Source organism: Empidonax traillii, unplaced genomic scaffold (assembly GCF_003031625.1).
Source record: "Empidonax traillii isolate 1590-97213 ecotype Southwest subspecies unplaced genomic scaffold, ASM303162v1 scaffold55:size2822071, whole genome shotgun sequence".
Classification (NCBI taxonomy): domain Eukaryota; kingdom Metazoa; phylum Chordata; class Aves; order Passeriformes; family Tyrannidae; genus Empidonax; species Empidonax traillii.
The window spans coordinates 1,686,642-1,703,310 of record NW_020955248.1 but is presented as its reverse complement, the minus strand read 5'-3'; the positions used below and the strand labels follow the sequence as shown (position 1 = coordinate 1,703,310).

At 38.1% G+C, this 16,669-nt stretch overlaps 1 protein-coding gene across 11 annotated transcripts in view; it reads left to right on the top strand.

Annotated features, from left to right (window-relative positions):
* NCF4 (neutrophil cytosolic factor 4) overlaps nt 1–16,669 on the top strand; it is a 55,166-nt gene that overhangs the window by 31,617 nt on the left and 6,880 nt on the right. For 9 of the 11 annotated variants that reach the window (XM_027879530.1, XM_027879531.1, XM_027879527.1 and 6 more), the window contains 3 exons: nt 14,740–14,824; nt 15,983–16,136; nt 16,424–16,494. In XM_027879530.1, the coding sequence (XP_027735331.1) occupies nt 15,983–16,136; nt 16,424–16,494 (225 nt within the window). In that variant the 5' untranslated portion in view covers nt 14,740–14,824. Of the gene's footprint in view, nt 1–11,854; nt 11,949–12,765; nt 12,861–14,739; nt 14,825–15,982; nt 16,137–16,423; nt 16,495–16,669 lie in introns of all 11 variants that reach the window. The other 2 variants (XM_027879524.1, XM_027879525.1) reach the window with 2 other exon arrangements.

Genomic DNA, 16,669 nt, shown 5'->3' with positions numbered 1-16,669 from the left:
TATTAGATAACAGTGACTTCTGGAAACTACTGATGTTTTAGACTGTGATTACTGTCTCACAGGTAATAAATATATGTATCATATGCCATTTCCTCTTAAGCTGTCATATTTTATACATGTGCTTTTTTCTTTATAAGAAAGAGTACGTACTGGACTGTCCTATTTATGTTTTGGTTTGGGTTTTCATTTTGAGTTTTTTTTATTTTTTTGTTGTGATGTTTGGTTTAGGTGGTTTTTTTTTGGTTGTTTTTTTTTTTGTTTGTTTGTTTTTTTAATGTTTGTGTATATATGTGAGGAAACATAAGTGTCCAACTTCTGACATAGAAGAACCACAAAGTTTACAGTTCTGAAATAATAAGGGAAGGTCATAGATTGTCATCAGAATTAACCAACTATTGATCTTGACATGCAAATTTTTTAGAACACTGTATTGCTCACTAAGGGCAGGAGGGATATCTGTTCTGATAAGTGCTTATGAGTGTGTGAAAGAAGCAAACAAGGGAATGACTGAGTGTGTGAGGATGAAGACTGGGGAACATGCTGAGACAGAGAGATGTAGATAAATACCTTTTCACCATGGGTGTCAGTTGGACCAGATGTCTCAAACACGCACACAGCCTTAACCTAAGTGTACATACCTCCTCCATACATAATACACACACTTGTAGAGGAAAGTACATACCTATGTGAAAATTTATGGGTATGCATGTATGTACACACCTGATATGGAGTTAAATGACAGGTTGTTTCCATAGTGCAGTTCTTGCTCATATAAAATAAGGGAAATTGTTGTCATCTTGAAAAATGTGTGGAAGCTTTGAGAAACCTCTAGACAAAATAATGGTCCTCCTAACTTTTGATAAGTGGAACATTTGGAACTTTTTGCTCCCTACTCCAGAAGTGCATCTGATACACTGTACAGGGATTTCAAAGTTTAATTTAGCTTAACTCTTGGCTGCAATCATCTGCTGATAAATTTAGTTGGGGGATTAGGGAACCGTAAAGACTAATAGCTCCTTAAAAGGAGCCTGAAGATGAGACAGCAAAACAAAAACATCTGCGAAAGTCTACCTTAGAATGATAGCACACCATACAGTCAGAGTTTAGAGAAATAAATAGGTTTGTTTTGGGCAAGGAGAGATTTTTGTAGATATAGACACTTTGAAAAAGAAAACCAAATTTGTAAGTGTTTAAGGGAGCTGTTCACTTTACAAAGTGAAGGAGAAAGTATCTTGACTGGAATCAATAGCATATAGCAAACACCCTTCTCCTGTAGTTCTAGATAGTTTGCTAGCCCTTTAAACATAGCTATTGTTAACTCCTTTTCCCCATTATGTCTTTCTTAAGGACTGTCAGATATATATGTAAAGTCTTTAGACTTCTGTGGCAACATTAATTCAAGTATAAACTCTTAAGCATGGCTACCACATCTTCTTAAATCTACCTGCAGATAGTAAAAGTAGGCACGTTGACCAGTACTTTATATGTCCAATCAAAAATGGAGACTCAAACCAAATCACTACAGGAAAACTCAGACAGATATTTATTTGCAGAATAGACTTATTAGAAATTACTAGAAGTTTCTCTTCCTAGATGCTCCTTCTCACTGGTTTTATACTGCATCACATTTTCTAGACTGAACTGTAACTGGGGCCTTTTATAAGTACTGTACTTATATGTCTCGTAGCAAGAAACAATTCTTATGCCAAAGGCACTGTGATCTTGCACAGTCTTCTTTATCCTTAACTTTTAAACTGTGAATAGTCCCTCTCAAGCTAGATTTGGAACCTAAATGAGAATCCAGTAACTATTTAATGCCTTTTTTTCCCTGCCTTCTTCATGCCTTCTTCTGCTATCCCAGAGATTAGTTTTTTTATTGGCCAAGAGCCCAAGAGAGAACTTAGGTGAGAAAAGGTTAAAAAGAAAAAAAGTATTTGAATAATTATTATTCAAACTAAGAGGACTAATCATTTGATAAAATTTAAATCTGCTTAAAAAGAAATGTCCTTTCACAGACTCTTTAATTATCTTGTGAGTTTAGCAGCTGGATGGCTATTATCTCAACAAAGAGTTTATTGAGATTTGAAGAAGGATTATATGTAAAAGCAGAGCGTCTGCTGTTAGCCTAGCCAGATCTGATAGACTTTGAAAGCGTAAGACAATCATCAGTAAGAATGTGAACTATATTGCCAAGGCAAGCATGTATTAAATTTCTTTTTGTTTTGTAACTATTGGAAAGACAGTATTCAGAGTAGAAATACAGTTCTGCTCTGATGAATCCAAATATGGATTCAAGAGTGAGAGAAACTAACAATTTTTCTGGGGTAAAAATTTCTGATTTTCATAAACTCTTTGTATATTTACATCATGGTGTAGATGGACTGGTAAGCCCCATATCTGGCATTCAAATGTATGTCAACAGTGACTTTTCTGTAAATGAGAGCAGAATGTCTCCGACTTTTCAAGTTATATCTCTGAAATACCAATTGGAGTTATGTAGTTGTGTGGTGAAAGTGTTATCTTCTGTGATTCTTGTTCTCTGAACCAGGTATATCCATAAAACTCTGCAGACTTTCTGATTGTTCACTGGTTAATAGCCTAAAGAGTCCAATTTCAGGTTGTGTAAATTTTTCTTCATCTTTTGTTTCACTGTGTCAGACAGGTAGCCAGGCATGATAAGTGTTTATTACCATTTTATTTCTTACACTAAGACTCTTGATGTCTAAGGGCCACAGCATTAGCAGGAATAAAGAGACTGAGAGTAATGGGAGCCAAACTACTAAGGCAAAAGAAAACCTGAAAAATTTTATTAATTAGAAATAATTAATTAGCAGTTAACTAATTAGCAATTAATTAATTGTTAATAAAATTAGTGCAGGTCTAGTGCTTGCCCTATTCATTTTCATGACAGACATGTTTCCCTCCTCCCCCTGTTTTCAGCACTGAATACTTGATGTGTCAGGCAACATTTGAGGAAGGCTGCTCTGAGGAACTTTAGGCATCAAGCTCCCCTGATTATTTTACAAGTATCATTAATGCAGACCAGGTTTTCCCTGGGATTACCAGGTCAATTTATGGGTTTCTTTGTCATTCCAAAGCTTCTCCATACACTTGATAGACTTGATGACAAGAGAGCTGACAAAGCAGAAGCAGGCCCAAAGCCAAATAATTAACTTCTCTTTGCCTTAAGAACTTATTATTTTCCAACTCAGAGATTCGAGACTAGAAGAATAAAGGGTGAGACTGGGATCAAAAAAGACAATAAAAGGTGATGTGAAGAGGGAAGCAGTTTGAGGAAGAAGATGGGCTTGGAGAGGGGAAAATGGTGAAGAGGGAAAAATTGGTCTTCAAAGAGAAAAGTATTTTCAGATGCATGAGGTAGGTAGTATAAGCAAGGCATGGAGATCAGTTGATTGCTTCTTCCTGGCAATTGATTGGCAAGCCAATCTGAGAATATCCATCAATACATTTTACTATGAACTTATTAAAAGTAATGATTTTAGAAGCATTGATTTTAGAACTTGTCTTTCCTCGCATTTCTTTTTTTTTTTTTTTTCTTTTTACAAGAAATTTAATTTTATAACGCAGTACCATAGACTGTCAGAAGTGTTCACGGTTGCCAAATGCATATGAGATTTCAGTTTAGGTCAAGCAGATTGTTTTGGATATGTTGACCAGTAACTGATGGAGACTTTGGTTAGCTGAAGATAGCATTTGGTATCTGAACATAGAATAAATAAGGTTAGATGGGGCCACCGGATGTCATCTGTGCAATGAATTGCTCAAAGCTGACCTAATATAAAGGATAGGTTAAGTTTGTCTAGTTAAAGTTTGCACATTTCCCCAGATGGAGATCCCATTGCCATTCTAGGCCCTTGTTACAGTGTTTTGTTGAATTATTTTTTCTTATGTCCAGTGGGATTTTTTTGCTTGCTGCATCTTGAGATTCTGTCTCCTGGGAGAAGAGTCTAGCTGTGTCTTCTCTTTCATCCCACTTTATTTAGTTGGATTAATAATTATATCTCCCTACCAGTCTTCTCTTCTTTGCACTAAAAGAGACAGCCTTTACTTAAGCCTTTCCTTGTATATATCACGTGCTCCAGACTTATTTGTCCTCGGTTGAGCTCTGTCCAGGCTGTCAGTATTTCTCTCATTTTGGGGGATCCAAAACTAATGATATATTTCAGATACAGTCTTACAGTATTCCAGATACAGCCTTATAAGCATTTACTAGAGAAGGAAAGTAATTTCTATTGGCCTACTGGCTATTGCTTTGCTAATGCAAAAGAAAGAAAAAAAAAGAAGAAAGAGAAAAAAGGAGTGCAGCTATAGAGGGAAAAGGCAAGGATTTGAGCAAAGCTTGGTCTGCAAATTTGCATGTATTATGGATCTGAATGTACAGTTGTGCTAGGCAGGCATGCTGTCAGACAGTGGAAAAAAGGCTGTGATATATTAGCTTTTATAATGGAGAGGTCTTGGCAAGGCATATTACCACCTCAGGACACCTACAGACTTTTAGGTACCAACACAGTATATTCCAGGCAGCTCCCTGGAGGGTAAGATCAAAATTCTTATTCATCAGTTTCCCTTTGCTATCTCCTAATGTAAATTATCCTGGCGTATCTAAGAGATATAATTTATGGCCAGCCTGCTGGTTGGTCAGCTTCATGTCTCATAAATTAGATAGCCGGACACATGTGGGTCAAGTTTGGAAATACACTGCACTTTTTTAGAGGAAAGATGGATTCTTCCCAATCCTTCCTTACATTTGATTGTTTCCACAATCCCTATTTTTTCTTTTATGTTCCTCATTTTGTCAGCTGTGCATTCTCCCTATTTTTCCTTGCATTCTCTACTTTTTTTTGGAGTGGAACATGTTGATGGCTGTACTAGATCAGTATATGAAGTTATCTGAGTTTTATGCCTCATCTTTTGTTTATCTGACATCCCAGAGATGGAATAAAGGGCTACATTCCTCTTCCCAGTCCTTCTTCCCTTCTTCTCCCTACACAGGCACATATTTCATGATGGGATGAACTACAAAGAAAGTTCTCTGGATGCCAAAGCTTGTGATGTTCTCTTGCAGCTGAACAGCAGTAAAAGAAGTCCCAGCTCTTCTCAAATTCTGGAGAAAGATTTCATTTAGTCTCAGCCCAGGTTTCTACTTGGTACTGCTGGTCAATGTAATTATCAGAGAAACATTAGTGAGGAGGATGCTGTACCATCTGAAGAAGTCTTTAGGCAGTGCAGTTTATTTTGCTCCAACATAAAGTGTTTGCAGTAGGAGAAGAATTATATTATTGATTTAATTCTGTTATCAAAGTTCTTTTTTGTTTTTCTTTTTAAGCTGAAGTCCACTTACTATGTGTTGTTGATACTGTCAAGAGAAAGAAAGCTGGAGTGAGGAGAAGACAGTGGTGTGGGATGTTCTCCTTCTAGCCTTATCAGCACCAAGGTAGAAGTAAGTAGTATTGAAAATGGGTCTAATTCAATATTTTCTCTACTGTGGAAAGTGATGATTCCAATAAAAGGCATCAGCAAAATTTGCTCCAGTTAGCTGGAAGCAAAGAGGGGCATCTGGTATAAAGACTTTTCTGATCAGTTAATGGGGATACATCAGGTTCAATCCCCTTTTAAGTACATCAGCCCATATTTTTAAGGTTACTTGTTCATCCTCATTTAGTGGAATATATTACAGTGCAGACTATCTCTGGGAGATGCAGAGATGTTAACCAGGGTGGGGAAAAGAGAAACTAGATTCTCTTTTAAATCCCTGATTATAATATTGCAGAAATCACTTCTCGCTCTATCTCATCAGGGTAATATTAAAAGAGCCTTGTGTCCAAAAGCCTGATTTAGTTTTAGAGCACCCAGGCATAATCTAATGTGGGAAAAAAAGGGAAAAGTGTGTGTCTTAAGTTGACTGAGGCTTTGTAATTGCTGGCAAATTCACTGAACCGTCTGTTGACAAACAGGACAGGGAGAGCTGGAGATAGATCCCTGGTAGATCTAAGAGCCAAAAATCAGCTAAACATCTTGGACAAGTTTGGAAGCTTGTTTCTTGTTTCTTGTTTGGCTCATTTCCTTCTCCCATCCCCCATTTCTCTACAGCAGAAGCAGTGTTGAAGGGTGTGCACTCTGTCTGGCAGGCTGTTGGAGGAGTCTCTGGCCTCAAATTACACAGCTTGAGAACTCTGCATAAAATTAGCAGCAGAGTTCTGTGTATTAGGTGCCAGGGAAAAATGTCACATTCAGCAGAACTCAAGAGGCAAGATGCGGAACAGAAAGAACTGGAACGGGACATCAATCCCCCTCTACCATTTACTGTTTTGCAGCGACATATCCGAGAATGTCATAACTGGCTGGTTTGGAGTAAAAATTGTTTAGGTAGTAAATAGATTTTACTGCATGTTTTAGTAACAGGGATGTTTGGTTTTTATTCCCTTCCTCCCCCACTTTTCCTTTATTCTGAATATTTTTTATTCTTTGCCTTTTCACAAGGAAAGTACTTTTCAATCCTGAAGAAGTGCTACTGACATATAATTTTCTGCCTTCCTTTCCACCTTCCTGTGGTCTGATTCCTGATTAGAAACCCACTGTTATGGCACTACATTCACATCATGCAACAGCTTATACAGGTTGCTTGTAGTGAAATCTGGAAAAATAAATAAAGTGCAGGCAAACAGGACAAAGGCACTAAAGTAGAGAGGAGCAGCTATTCAAGGACTGGATTCTTTAGATACTATCTCAGTTGCAGCTATCTCATTCAGAAAAGCTATCACAGAAGAGGTCATGGTTAGGGTGTGTTTTGGCTCCTTCCGTACATCATAAAAGTGGTAAAATTCTTGCCACACCAATATTAAATTGCCCCGAAGCATATGTGTGAAAGAGGCTGCATTACTATCTGTACGTGGAGATGGATTGTCAGGAGACATAAATGAATTGTTTGGAGATGTACATGTACACACATCCATTCACTGTGTTTGTCAGAGTTCTTTTGTAAGACAAAGTTATCAGGCAGTGCTGGTTTAATGTATTCCTCCTCACTCGTTCTCCATATTGATGTCTGTGACGTCTGTGATGTCTGTGATGTGCTGTGAGCTGGGCTGGGAAATTGATCTGCAGCTTAGAAAAAAATGTTTTTACAGCTGGATTAGCTGGCTGATGTATTTTGCAGCAGAGCCTCAGACGTGCCATGCTGTGGGGCAGGAAAATAACCAGAATATGTGAGGTAGGGGATTTCCTAAGCTGATACCATCACCACATAGTCCCCCAGTACCTTCGTTTGCTTAGATTACTGAAGCAATCTGCCAGCAGGATGATGTATTCCCAGATTAGGTAGCACTCTGGGCAGAAAGCTGTTCTTCGTTTCCTTTCATTGTTCTTTTCTATGGTAGGACAGGCCAATTAGCTACTGCTGTTTAACATATGTGATAGTTTAGCCGCTACAATCTTTTTTAAAGATTTGGGAATCTGTTCTAAGGTCTAGCATCGGAGCATTACTGGCACATTTTAAAAGAGCTACGTTTTTATATTGCTTTTTGTTTGCACTTTCAGTTGATTTTGAGTGCAGGTGGGTTGCTAAGGAAAATGGTTGTAGTTTCTCGCTTTTCACCTGACTTTCCAAAAGAATTATGCCTCTATTGAGCATTTTTCCTTCTCACTTTCACCCTCGTGAAAGAAGTATTAGTCAGCCCTATTTTACAGATGGCAAAGCCAAGGCAGAAGGAATCACAGATAGCAAGCCAGTGGCTGAACTTGCTGTGGCAGTTGAGAGGTCTCTTATTTAGACCTGGCTTCACATAACGAGGCAGCCTTTGCCTTTTGAGGTATGGGAGACACAAACAGCCTTTCACACTTGAAATGGACAGACCAGCCACTGATTTGGGATTGAATTTCTTATTGGTATAGTAATTGGCGGATTCATTCCACAAGTTTATCTTTCAAGAAATAAAGGCTGAAGCAATAGACCGCCAGTAGGTGAGGCAGCAAATGAGACAGGCTCTCAGTTTATACTGGACAGGCTCTAAGGAATACTGACAGAACTTTCAAAATTACAGGACCTTGATATTTATTGCCTCTATATTTGTCCCTCACCTGCCTATCCTAATCTCTAGCCCCCTTGTCCCCTGATTTTATTAAGGAATATTGTCCCAATTTATGAACCATTAGAAAATAAACTCTCTATAATGAGTGGACTGGATGTTTCTGCACCAGAAAATTGTGCTTCTTTGACTATATCAGTGTAGCTTAAGTAGTACAACTCCCCTAGGGTAAAGACAATTATACCAGTGTAAAAGTGCATATCCAAATATAGCTGAGTCCCGAATGGGAAGGTACCTTTGTACCAGTAATAACTAGGTCCACAGTAAGGGACAGATTTTTAATTCCTTACCTTTAGAAACCTGAGGTGACAAAACTGGGAATATAGCTATTTTCTAATTCATATATATTCCCGGGGGACAGATAAAACCTTCATAGGTGGAGTTGGCCCACTTGAGGTCTGATTTACTGGCCAGTGGTACCTGTCTCTGTTCACTGTTCAGAAAACTTCACTTAACTAAAGGCCCTCATCTAAAGTTTCTAAATTAAGTAAAAGGAATTTGGTCACAGGATTTTGTCAAATGGTTGGGGAAATTAAACTGTTAGGAACAGTGTAGGATGGTTTGAGTACAGCACTGTACGAATTTTAGCAAATCCCAACCCTATTTTGCAACTTGGGAAAGTTCAGTGATTTTTTTTTTTTTGAGTAATTTTAACAAGTCTTTTGAATTTGTGAAATAGATGAAGCAGGATTTTCTTTGTCTTGAGCAACAATAACTCTGACAGATTTTTGATTCTCAAGATGATTAGGAGACTTAAAACACAAAGACTTTCCTGCCACAAAGGTGTACTGCTGCTATGCACTAAAACTAGGTTTTAAACTTCTGGAGGAACGGTTGTAGACATAGCTCTCTCAGGAATTCTTTCCTACTTCTTTGTCTGCAGCTGCCAGTTACAAGATTTTGACACTGTTGTAGCTGACTGGAGTGTAGGGATACTTCCAACCTACATCTGTCATGGACAATAGCAGTGACAAACTCTGCCCTATATCTTCCATGTTTTTCTCTTATCCTGGAAGTGATAGGCTATCTGGATAAATGAACGTTCTGTTGCTGTTACTGAGCTTCCATTTTTCTCACTTTGCCTTGTCCTGGGCATCAATATCCACCTGAGCCATGCAGGAACAGAAAGTCTCATTGCTCATTAAGGAGAACTTACTTCTGACTCTTCCAATCCAAGTTATTCTACTATATCAGGGAGAAATCCTATATATATATTTTAAGTATTTTTAAAGGAAGCAGGTTTATTTTAAAAGAAGAATTGTTTTCCATAGTAAGGAAGATCATAATACCGCTTGTGATATTGCTCTACGTAAGAAAAGCTGACAAGATCTGGCTATTGCATCGTGACCTATCAAATCCCAGAATGGTACTGCTGAATGCATATTTCCAATATAGCTGATAATGTCTAAAGAAAAACTTCACTTTTCAGAGTGTTTTTTTTTCCCTGCAATACTTATTCCTTGCTTTGCTGAAGCAATAGAGGTGCAAAAGCCAAGATTCAGGTATGTGATTTAGTTTGAAGTTTTGAGAAAAATGTCATTTAAAAAAAGGCTGCTCTTTCTTTAATGTTTGGTTCTGTAAAGCCCTTTCATTTTGAGTAGTAATTTATTCTAGAAATGACACCATCAAATTCACTGCCAGGAACAGTGGTAGATGCTGACCTTTAAATTTCTTTAGTTCAAGATGGATTATTCAGTTGTGTTTATATCAGCAGGTCGGGAACAGAGTCCTTTTTTGTAAATGACTACTAGTTACTTTTCACCCTGAAAAAACAGTAGTGGAAACTGTGTCCAGATTTAAGTCAAAGCAAACTTCCAAAGCTCTATATCTCCTGTGCTTTTTTTCCTCTCAGCACAATATGTGACCGGGAGAGTATCCATATACTCAGACATTATGAATTGAGTTGTTATCTAATGAACAATACAAAACCAATCAGCTCAACTTATGTCCTCTTTGTTTTTTTTTTTTTTTTTTTTTTTTTTTCCAAGAAGTTCAGAAAGATAGGACAACGTCAATTTTTTTAAGGGTATGTATGCTACAGAAACAAATATTCCATATAACCTTTGAAAGCAAGATGCTGAATGTAAGTATCTTGCAAGCCAATGTGTTTCTATTTGATGTTCAGCTTCCTTGCAGTGATTGGATTGTTAAAATATTTTTTCCTTTATAGATTAATCTGTGATGAGATCAGACATATTTTAAGAATGTTTTTCTTGTTTGCTTTATCCTATCACTTAACAGATTTATTCTGTGGCTGGTGAGCATAACTACAAAGCACTTTTCCAATGTCAGCTGTACCAGAGAAAAACCATTTTTCTAGAGTGGACAGGCATGCACAGACAAAACAGTACAGTAGCTGCTGCCCTAGTAGAATTTGATTTAACTGAGTATTTTGACTACGTTTTTGTTTGATTTACCTTTTGCTAGTGGTTCATGTATCTTTAGTGATTTGAGACTACATTCTGATTTTTCATTAAAATTCCATGCTTGCTCTGGTTGTTCTATTATTGCTGATAGTCTCAGGTTTCCAAGGTGCTATGTATCCTTGTACATGTATTTTCCAACAACCTGTGCATTAGACAGAAGGCCGTGATTTCACAGCTCACAGGCATATGTGTCCAAAATAATATAGTATGTTGTGAACTGTGAAGAGGCACGTAATAGTGTCAGCATATGGTCATGATTCAGTCATCTGAGGATTTTCTTAGTAGTCTCCTTTAATTAATTAATTTGTTCCTATTTCTTGCACTTAGGTGCTTTATTCTGTCGGGTTAACATTATTACTGGCTGTAACCTCTAGTAAAGAGTAGTGGAATTGAGCTGTTCTCGATTTGTTTTTCTCAGCTTACAGCAAAGCAGTTGCATAGACAATTTGTCTATGAGGTTGTCTGTCGATTTGTTCTTGAAAAGCCACATCTCCAGGTAAAGAATGAGCAAGTATTTTTGTATTATGTCATATCCTCTGTCTATTAAAAGATGTTTGTGAATTGTATCTATATTATCTTCCAAGAGATTTGAAAACATTAGAATAACCATTTTTTGATTTTCTTATCAAAACCATGATATTCATCAAATATAAAGGTACCTTAGAAGCACCTTTCTCTTTTGCTTCTGTTAAAGTTTGCACAGGTCTTGTGCTTTCCACAATCTTTTCGTGTGCGTCAGGAGGGCTCCCCTCAATTTTAATGAGTTCGTATACATTGATTTTGTGATTAAGAATTCTAGTCAAGGTGATCTCTTCCTATTTCCTTCTGAATGTCAGGAGAAATCAAGAGGACTGCAGTTATAAAACTTGGTTATTGTCTCTCTCAATCAAAGTAAAGGGAAGAGTAAAATGAACCTGACTTAGGGTTACACGAGGATTGCACATTTAACGGGTCTAATCAAGAAAGTGGAGTATATACCAGAGTGTGAAGTTCTGTGGAAATACTTAGATCCAACATCATCCCTTAAAACAAGTCTGCTAAGTCTATGTTGGAAGCTCAGAGTAGCACTCAGAAAATACAGTTCAGAATTTTATAGGTTCTCCTAGTCCCTTCTGATCAATAGACACTATATCCCCTCTCCAATTCTATAATGGTGCCTTCAGTTATCCACAGAAAAGAGATGGGTGAAGAATTTACTTCATTAAAATGCAGTGAAATGCAGTTACTCTCAAGGCTGATAATTACAGTTGTAAATAGAATTTTATTTTGAAGGATGCCAGTTGATTTTTTGTCCATTCAGATGGGAATTTTTGTGCTTGACAGCGGAAGGAGGAGACGGAAGCAAATATGTATTGAGCATGAAAATGGAAGAGTCTGAAATGGAGAGGCAGATACCCATGACAGCTTTTGACTAAGGCAGATAAGCTGTGTTGCAACTTATCCACAGTGTTAGCAAATGATGGCTTCCTTGTCACTTTCTTCCTTTTATTTTCTTCTTGAAAAATTGTCAGCTGATTTTATACAAATGCTCTATCACCACCATTTGAATACAAGGAAGTGTGAGCCATTATCTTGTATGTGGGAAATATGGAATGTTTTTAGTGCATGAAGCTGAAAAGATCTCTGTCTTTCGAGGACTCATGTCTCCCTTACACTGATCCATCCTACACATCCTACACTCATCTCCTGTGCCTGATACCCTGGTACCCATATGTTTGACAAGGTTGAATTTTCTGATAATAATTTCTGCTCCCATTCGAAAATTTATTCTTTAGCTCCACCTCCTGGCTCTTGATCCATGAAAAGGAGGATTCTCAGGAATCAGAGAGCCTCAGGAAGGGATCAGAAGTATTCATCCTAGTTTACAAATGTTAGTGTAGAGGCGTATATGAGAACTTTTTTACTGACAAAATAGAATTTGTTGAGCCCACTCATACTGGCTTTCAACAGAGGCAAATGTTCTGGTGGGTAGGACAACGGAATATATGGCTCATAGTTTCTGCTGTTTGTTGGGCTTTTGGTTTCTCAACTGTGGCAGTTTTGATACATGACAGACATTACAGAACAGTCTTTCTTTATGACTGTTTTTTTTCTGTTACTTCCTCAATCTCGTGGGGGTGGGGAGGTACGGGAGAAATCGTCTGACACTGAAACATTAAGAAAAGATCTCTGAGGCCTTGCAAAGCAGTCTTGTTTCACACAGGGAGAATTTGACTTTGTTCATCCTATTCAACCAGAGACTGCCCAAGAAGCAGAGGAGTAGAGCTTAGTCATCTGGATTGAAGAAGCTGAAAACTATGTCTCTTCCCCGACAGCTGCGAGAAAAGAGGTAGCGTGTCTCCCTCTCCTCCCGCTCCCCCACAAGCCTCATGTAACTGCTGTGATCTGTTTGTTTAATTTGGATGCAAGCATCTTTGGCGACTCTAAAAGGCTTCTTGTTATCCTAGCTTCCACACTATTAGGCAGCTCAGTGTGGAGCAATCCATTTCCTAGGCTGGAGTGGACTTTCTTCTTTTTGTGGGGAATATTCAGCACCTAGGCCATAATGGGTAATTGTCCTCTTTATAGCTGCAAACAGTTTCCCTTTTACTGGGGTTTGTGATATGACTAATTTTATCTCTTGATCTCCATAACCACATCCCTCTTCACAGTAAGGGATAGTATTTACTGTGTTGTGGGTGGTGCTGATTCATGGCGCTCTCCTCGAACAGCAAACTATTGAAGACCTTGCATCATTACTTCATCCTTTCAAATGGGCTACACCCTGTGGAAACCCCTGCTTGGGATATTCTCCTAGCAGGATGAACTGAGAGAATGCCACCTTTTTTTTGTATTATTAGAATATTTAACATTATGCCAGCTTGGCATTTCTTAGATGATTCTTTTAAAAGTTTCTCTCTACCTCATTTGTTACCCTTTTTTCCTCATTCTTGATGCTTTTTACTTAGGTGTTAATATAAATACCTCTCTAACAACACTGAGTTATAAGACTGAAGCCAAGGTGAATTTGTCTTCTGCTTGTCAAAGCTGTTGTACCAGGGAGAAGGTCACAGAGGAAAAAGCACCTGCCAATCCGTGCTGTTATGTTGTGTGGGCATTATAGACAATAACCATGGCTTTGTATACAGTCATATGACTGCTCTTGAGGTGTTCCTGCAGGGATCCTTCCTTCTCCTTTGCTTCAAATCCAATACCTTCTAAGATCTGCAAAGCTTATTCTAACCCTACCTACTATTATGTGTTCCTTCACACATTTTTGACATTTTCAAACAAATAACTTAGTTCTTGCTTCAGGTTATGTGCTGTGAAGGTTAATGCCAAGGTCACGGTTCAATCCCCATATGGGCTGTTCACTTAAGAGCTGAACTCAGTGATCCTTGTGGGTCCCTTCCAACTCAGAATATTTTTTGATTCTGTGATGAATCTTATCTGCTGTGACTGGGAGGTCTCCCTGTAAATATTTGCTAGCCTACTCCTTCTTTTTTTAAGCCTCTTTAAGAGTTTGCTTTATTGTGAAGTTTACAAGAAAATGTGACATTTTGACAGCTGGTGCAGGCACCACTAGTTATGATATAGAATAATGCTATGTTTTTCTTTCTTTGCTCTTTTTCTGTTTGTCTTATCCTGTTGTTTCTAATCTTATATGTACAAGGTACGTTGTATGCATCTTGCACACAGAGTGTAAGGTTTTTAGGAATTAGCTTTGTGCTGTCAGTTTCTACAGCACCTAGCACAACAAGCTCTTTTCTCAGAACTGTTTCCTATTCCCTACAGTAATGCAATAATAATAACAGCATAAATCATGATATATAATGATCTCCTTAGAATAAGATAGACTGCTGCAGAGTTATTATTGTAAGTCTTCTAAATGCTGTAGAAAGGATTAAGAATGCATCCACAGCTGATCACATATCACAGGAAAAGCTTAGCAGCTCAAGTGTTTATTTTGTAGTTCTGCTCCTCTAAAAAGCCTAGGAATGATATGGGTGGTTGTCAGGCAAGTTGAATCTTCACAGTGGTCACTGACTTTGCTGAACTTACAGAAACCTGAAATCTTGAGATCAGACCTCCAGAGGAAGAGAAAGACACCACAAGTTTCTAACACTAGACACTAGATAATGTGATATTGCTTTTGTTCTGTAAGGCACAGAGACCTCGAAGGCTAATATCAGTATGAATAACCTCAATCTTTTGTTCTTGCTTCACAGTGATTTTGACCAACTCCCAGATGATGTACCTGTTTCAGCTAACATTGCAGATATTGAGGAGAAGAAGGGCTTTACTAACTACTATGTAAGAAGGGAGATTCGTTCTATCTCTGTATGCTTTCATCTGTGACCTGCGTGGTTGTGGGAAACAAAATGCAGTTAATCTGGTGTAATTGCTTTTTGGCATGAATAGTTCCATGTGGAAAACTTCTCGGTGTTTGTTTTTTCTAGAACGGAGGATAGCCTATCATAGATTTAGTCTAAAAATTTATTTTCTGAGTGAAATGTGACAGAGATATCCTCTAACATCACTTGTTTTTTAAATTCTTACCTAATCTCTAATTTATTTCCTGTTGGAGTGCTGTACCTTTGCTGAAAAGAGTGGTAAAGGAGTTCAAGGAGGGTAGAAGGGCAGAGTCTTGTCTTCATTATTCCATAGTACTGGCAAGTTAGGATGCTCCCATCTCCATAGAAGATAACATATTAATAAAATATGAAAAAGCACACAAGAAGGGAGTAGTAGGGAAAAGCACTAAGATTTTCTGAAGGTATTGTTGGAGTCATTGCTCACAAAATCTTCCCACTGCAGTATGCAGGTTTTACTCTGGAATGTGGTGATGTTCGATTGCTCTGTCTTTATGTTTTCTGAAGGATCTGGCTGCAATGTGACTCAGAGGTCAGTGTATGGAAATTGTGGGTTTCTTTGGAGCAAAGCAATTTTGTCAAGAGATAAGAAATAAAATACTGGTTGGAGGCAGTCAGGCCATAATTTCTGAAACTGTGTACCTTAAAAGTCAAAAAGAAGTATGAATGCTTTCAGCTTTGAAAATCAATTCATTTAGATGTCTGCCTGTAGACTTAGACATCCAAAGCATCTCACTGTAAAATATTTGTATTTACCTCCCTAATGTGTTTTGTTTGTCACTGGGGGAAAGTGCGTAAGCATAAAGTATAATCTAGTCATTTCATGTTTCCTTTTAAGGTTATACAACATAAAGCAGCCACAGGGACATGCACCATGGGAAATCTGGACCCGCACATATGCCACACTGGTGCTAACTTTGTTATTTTCTAGTTCTTGAGTCTGCAGATGCTTAACTGAAGGCTTGCTTTCCACTCTGCCTCTAAGAGAATACTCCTACTAATAGAGCACTGATCTTACAATCCTATTGTTTGGCTTGTTTTCATTTGGTAAGTATTTATGAGTATGAACATCAGCCTGAATTCCTCTTCTCTGTTTCAGATGTTTGTCATTGAAGTAAAGCTTAAAGGTGGTGGCAGATACCTGATTTTCCGGCGCTATCGTGAGTTCTATGCCCTGCACACCAAATTAGAGGAGAGATATGGGCCAGAGAGTGATAATAGCCCATTCACCTGCACACTCCCTGTATTGCCAGGTAAGCTGTCAGTACCAAATCTTTCCATGATTAGCAGCTTTCTCAGCCCCAGACTTCCCTGCTGAGAGAAGTAGTTGTGACAAGGAACTAGTTCCCAGCTGTAGATGTCGGAGAAGTCAAGCTCCATTGGCAGTACCTTCACTTTGGTAAAGTTAATTTAGAAACATAAAATGCTTTAGAAAATACGTAGTTTCTTGGAGATCCTACTTTCTCCCGATTGCTTCATTTCTCTGTCAACCTCTGTTGTTTTTTTCTTCAATAACTGTCACAGGTTTTATATTTTCCAGGAAAAGTTTTTGTTGGTGCCAAAAAGGAAATTGCTGAGAACAGGATTCCTATCCTAAATGTCTACATGAAGGTAAAACTTAATTTTAAGGTGGAGAATGCACTGAGCACTGCAGATATTTACCCCTTGAAATCATCTAAGAGGGACAGTACTGTTACAGTCCTAGGTATCTGCTTCTCTGTGTATTGATTTTACTGAATACACAGTGCCCACACTGTGGTACAACCTGCAGTCCTCTTCCCCAGAT